The 5,905-nt window shown below is 34.7% G+C and overlaps 1 protein-coding gene across 1 annotated transcript; it reads left to right on the top strand.

The window, feature by feature from the left end:
- On the top strand, window positions 1-1,946 carry LOC129431895 (C-type mannose receptor 2-like). Its single transcript, XM_073866740.1, has 5 exons — window positions 1-50; window positions 344-382; window positions 450-810; window positions 1,008-1,345; window positions 1,474-1,946. Exons 2-5 carry the CDS (start codon window positions 346-348, stop codon window positions 1,833-1,835), a joined length of 1,098 nt encoding a protein of 365 aa, XP_073722841.1. The 5' UTR covers window positions 1-50; window positions 344-345; the 3' UTR covers window positions 1,836-1,946.
- The last annotated feature ends 3,959 nt before the right edge of the window (window positions 1,947-5,905 follow it).

Below are 5,905 nucleotides of genomic sequence, written 5' to 3'. Positions count from 1 at the left end.
ACAAAGACAGAGAAACAGAAGATTCAGGAGAGAAACACACAAACTCAAAAGTAAGAACTTGATTTACTTTAAAATAATATTTATGATATGACAGTGTTTTATAAGGATTGTGTATTAATGTTTAATGACTATTATTGAAACTTTATAAAGAATTGATGAAGAGTTACTGAAGAGATGTTAACTTTTAGCTTCATTTAACAGCTTTAATATCAGATTCTCATCTTTATTTACTACACATTAAAATAGTTTAGACATTTAAATGAATGAATTTATTGTGATGATCAGAATTATGAACAAACAGAATAAATCAACATCTGATGTTTTCAATGTGTTTGTTTTTCAGAAATGGCTCAAACTTTATATTTCAGCGTTCTTCTCATCGGTGAGTTTGTGGTTTTATGTTTGTTTTATAATCTCATGAGATTTGACTCAAACTCTTTCTTTCATAGCTCTCTGTTCATTATCTGAATGCATTCAGCGCCGCTATCACCACATAAACATGACGATGAACTGGACTGAAGCTCAGAAATACTGCAGAGAAAACTACACAGATCTGGCCACAGTCAACAACATCAATGACATGAAACAACTGATGAAGAGTGTGAATTACAGTCTGACTATATATGTCTTCATTGGACTGAAGAGATCAAGTGTTTATAAATGGAAGTGGTCTCGGGGTGATCCCGTGAATTATACAAACTGGTATAATGGAGACTCAAATGGTCCAGGTCAGTGTGTTTATATGAGAGATGGATCATGGCATCATACGGACTGGAATATGAAGATGAGATTCATCTGCTACAATGGTGAGTGAAGCTTCATAAAATAACATCAAACCTTCACTTAATAAAACATCATCAGATGTAAACTTTACAATATTAGGAGATTTGCAGTAACTCAAGAGTTAAATAAGTAAATAGTTTCTGTAGATTGACATCTATACTGTAAGTGTAGTAAGAGTCAAAGTAAATCATGAAACAATCTTTATTTTCTTAAACAGAGAGCAGTAAAGGATTCATCATTGATGATTCTTCAGTATCATGGAGAGTCGCTCAGATCTTCTGCAGACAGCATCATACTGATCTGATCAGTGTGAGGAATCAGACTGAGAATCAAGAGATTCAGAAGATCATGAAGGACAAAAACATATCTGAAGTCTGGATTGGTCTGTTCAGTGACTCATGGGAGTGGTCAGATGAAAGTGAATCTGGATTCAGATATTGGAAGTCTGAGCAACCTAATAATGTTGGTGGTTCTGAGTATTGTACAGCAGTCAGTGTGACAGAACAGAGTCAATGGCATGATGTGGGTTGCAGTGAGTCTTATACCTTTGTGTGTCATGAAGGTGAGTAATAAAAGTCAATGTGTGTTTGATGACAGAAGTTTCTTCATGATTAAAATGATCTCAGTTCAGTGTTTGTGGTGTATGTTTGTTTTGATCTGATGTGTAGTTTGTGTTTGTTGTGTGTTCAGATAATCTGATATTGATCAATGAGAGTCTGAGCTGGTCTGAAGCTCTGAGATACTGCAGAGAGAATCATGTGGATCTGGTTTCAGTTGATTCAGAGAAGATTCAGTTCATGGTGACTAAAGTGATTCATCAGTCCTCTACTGACGCTGTGTGGATGGGGTTACGTCACTCCTGTGCTGTTGGTCTTTGGTTCTGGGTGAATGGAGAGATGGTCTGCTATCAGAATTGGGCTCCAGGGAACGAAACAGCAGTGAACGACTGTGACCGTGAAGTGAAATCTGGAGCAATTCAGTCTGGAGATCATCATCTCTGGATCAGCCTTCCTCAATCTCACAAACTCAACTTCATCTGCATCAAAAAATAATGAATTCATTTGTGTCTATCACTTCTTGTTCTTAAGCAGTAGGGTTCATTTATAAACATATTACAGATAAAATACAACATTATACGTTAGTTCAGAATAATTTCTTGTATAGTAAAATATATATATATATATCAATCTCCAGACACAATATATTTTCTTATGTTTCTTTAATAACTGTTGAATTATATGAAATGAATGTGTTAGTTATATTTTGGGAGTGGGTTAAAGTTCGTGATATTTACTCATCAGATGTCACTTCTGTTTTGTTTAATGTGTTAAATAATGTAAAATAATAATGGATAATTAATAAACTCATCTACAACCAACATTTTCCACAGTAAAGGTCAAGAGTCTAGCTAAAACAAACACTGATCGTCATAATAATGACTTTAAATTAAACAAAACATCAACATCTAAACCTTTGTTTTTTCTCAATAATGTTATGCTAGGCTACAATTACAATGTTTATAAAAATGTTGATATATAAAATGATTGATGTACATTATATTATACATTATTATAATCTACTTATTTTTTCTACAAATATAAATAGAATGCACATAATGACAAATCTTCACACTTTCCTTCCTCATTTTTTAAATCTCTGTATGAAAGTGTTTGTTTAATGCCTAATGTAAACGTCATGTAATTGTAATGAGAAGTCTAAATGTCAGAAAATCACTTGATCTCTTGTCTGTTTTATTTTAGATACAGATGCACGTCTCTGTCATATTAATTAAATCTCATATTTGTTAACACATCCGATACTTATTTAATGTTACTCTGGCGACAGTGACAGTAAAACCTCACAAATAAAAAATGTTACAAATAATAAATACGATCATGGATTTCTTTTCGAGCTCTTTTGCTTCTATGACAAACTGCTCTAATATTTTTGTGGACCAGCGCTGCGAAAATGCCCCTACATGAAGCTGGTTTGGGCGTGTTTTATGCAAATTACCAACCTCTGCACACGACTATATAGTATATAGTACACTCCAAATTCACTAATGTAACAACAAGTATAACAACAAATTTATGAAGAATATATACGCACGTGTTGTGAATTAGGCGGAGTTTCCGTGAGAAGTTTAAGTGAAATTGTTAGTGAAAGAGACCCATGGTCCTCCACGTATAGCAGTATAGATTTACTGTCCTCTGAAATAACTTTACATACAGCCATTAATGTCAAAATGGCAACAAAAGTGAGTATATCCAAAATGATAATAGATGTACATTGTTTAACCATCAAAGCTTCATGTTCTGTTTATCATCTTTATGTTTTATTCTGTTTGACAAATGTGTGTATCTTGTATTAAAGATGTTCAAATGTGGTGCTTTGAGTACAATTCTCTGATACTGACCACTAGACGTTGAGCATGGCTTTTGTAACGTACTGTGTTTTGATAAATGATAGTAAGCACACAGTTGACAATAACCATTGACTTCTATAGTAGGAAAAACAAATACAAAGACAATGGGTACCATCAACTGTTTGCTTACCGTCACCAGCAGCCATATCACCCTGTAGCCCAAGACAGCTTGCCCACTGAAGCTAAGCAGGGCTGAGCCTAGTCAGGACTTGGATGGGAGACCACCTGGGAAAAACCAGGTTTCTGCTGTTATTGGTGTTAGTGAGACCAGCAGGGGGTGCTCACCCTGTGGTCTGTGTGGGCCCTAACACCCCAGTATAGTGACGTGGACACTATACTGTCAAAAAAGGTCATTAAAAATCCCAGGATGTCCTTTGAAAAAGAGTAGGGATGTGCCCTGGCATCCTGGCCAAACTTGCCCATTTGCCTACTAATCATCCCTCATACTAATTTTCTATATCACTCTGTCTCCTCTCCACTAATAAGCTGGTGTGTGGTGGGTGTTCTGGCGCAATATGGCTGCTGTTGCATCATCCAGGTGGATGCTGCACATTGGTGGTGGTTGAGGAGGTTCCCCTGTTCATATGTAAAGCGCTTTGAGTACTGAGAAAAGCGCTATATGTAAGGAATGTAAGGAAAGGAATCATTTGTCAAAATATCTTCTCTTGTGTTCAAGACTCACACAGGTTCAAAACAACATTAGGGTGAGTAAATTATGACACAATTTTCATGTTGTTGTTGTTTTGGGTGAATCCCTTTAATCTACCAGTACAAACAAATCTAAAGCATTACATTTTTATTACATGGCATTAAATCTTTGGAGATGACAGTCAGTATAAATGTTACATAATTATTAGTTTTATCACTGCTACACATGCTGTGTTGTTTTTAATAATATCATGGATGTTTATCTTTACATTTTTTGAAGATGGCAAATCATCATTCACGATGTCAAGAGGTGAGGAAATAAAACACATTTATGAGTATTTAGCATGTAGTGTATATGTGGTGTAAAGTTTCACACGTTCAGCTCTCTTCCTCATTCAAATGAAGTTTGTCTAAACGCTAACAAAAGTGAATTTAAATGATATCTTTCCAGGAAATCCACACTATTCCTGCATCCAAAACAAAAACACCTTTGGATTTCCTGGAAAAAACACCTGTGGATCAGGCCCATGCAGTACTTGGCTTGCTGAACTGCGGGGCAGTCAGAATTTTGGGTGGGCAGCCATAACTCTCAATGTAAATATAAAACTGATCTGAAGGTTTTACTTTATTTGTCTCCTACAAACAGAAAATGCATCATTTATATTCTGTCTCTGCAAACGCAGAGGGAATTAAATAGAAGACTTTTTTCTGAAGATATTTTGCAGTGTACCAGCTGCCCCGACTGAATTATAATTTTTTTTGTTAACATTATTGGATTTTTTCTGATAAATATTGTAAAGATGCATTTGTTTAAGTTACTGTCGTAGTGAATAGTATTTCTCCTGTGAGTAAAATACTGCTGAAGAGACCTCTTAGCTTTGTGTAAGATAACCAGAAATTGGTGGACAGGAGCTGGTATTAATAGTGTTTGCCAACAAGGGTCACTATTTGTGTAGACACTTATAGTTGGCTGGACATTTTTGGGGAGTAGAGGGAAAGTCTGGAGGGGGGCAATGTCCCTGTAGACCTGGCCTTCTTGGGTGAGGTTTTGGAAGACAACAATCAGCCATATGCCAAAGACCCAAAAACTTTATCTCTTTCAGACAATGATTCCTACAACATCAACAGTCCATATGAAGACTCATTTATACTGTGATAGATCAATAAGTGTGATATTATAATAACAACAATATTGTCTGTGCTAATGTTAAAGAAGTGAATGAAACAGAAATTGGCAGACACTCATGTTAATATGCAAATAGAGGGACTAAACTGGCGCCTCATTTCTGTCATTACAGTAAAAACATGCAAAAGTAATGTATGTGGAAAAAAACATCAACACGGAACTGAAATATGAAAATGATTCACAGATAAAATATAAAGACATAATGATAAACATCACAGCCAGAGACACAGAAGATTCAGGAGAGAAACACACAAACTCAAAAGTAAGAACTTTATTTTCTTTCTCATTCCTATTAAAATAATATTTTTGATATCACAGTGTTTTATAAGGATTGTGCAGGCACAGGGTAGATAATCGAGAAAAATGTGCAATGTTGAGGTGAAAGACAAGAATGTTTGTGTAATGTGTAACTTATGCCAAGGAAGAAAAAGTCTCTCCACGTCTGTTGCAAGTAATTCTGATCTAATAAAGCATCTCACATCATCACATGCTGACACAAAATTAGTGTTGTTTTCTTTAGTACCCATTTAACATATGTAATATTTGAGGCATCCAAGTTATTTGAAATATTTAATTTATTTGTTTAAGTAAGCCAATAATTATTTTCTCTGGTAATTAGTTACTTTTATAAAGATGTAACGCAGTTAATATGTGTGAGAATTAATTAGTAACTATAACTATACTTTTTAACGTAACGTTCCCAACACTGCTTTTAACAGCTTTAATATCAGATTCTCATCTTTATTTACTACACATTAAAATAGTTTAGACATTTAAATGAATGAATTTATTGTGATGATCAGAATTATGAACAAACAGAATAAATCAACATCTGATGTTTTCAATGTGTTTGTTTTTCAGAA

Source organism: Misgurnus anguillicaudatus, chromosome 1 (genome assembly GCF_027580225.2).
Source record: "Misgurnus anguillicaudatus chromosome 1, ASM2758022v2, whole genome shotgun sequence".
Lineage (NCBI taxonomy): Eukaryota > Metazoa > Chordata > Actinopteri > Cypriniformes > Cobitidae > Misgurnus > Misgurnus anguillicaudatus.
This window is presented reverse-complemented; position numbering and strand designations above follow the sequence as displayed.

Coding starts and splice junctions, on each gene's coding strand:
- LOC129431895 (XM_073866740.1), top strand. CDS start 346: ATGGCTCAAACTTTATATTTCAGCGTTCTTCTCATCG. Junction 383..449: donor TTTCAGCGTTCTTCTCATCG/GTGAGTTTGTGG, acceptor TTTCTTTCATAG/CTCTCTGTTCATTATCTGAA. Junction 1,346..1,473: donor TACCTTTGTGTGTCATGAAG/GTGAGTAATAAA, acceptor TTGTGTGTTCAG/ATAATCTGATATTGATCAAT.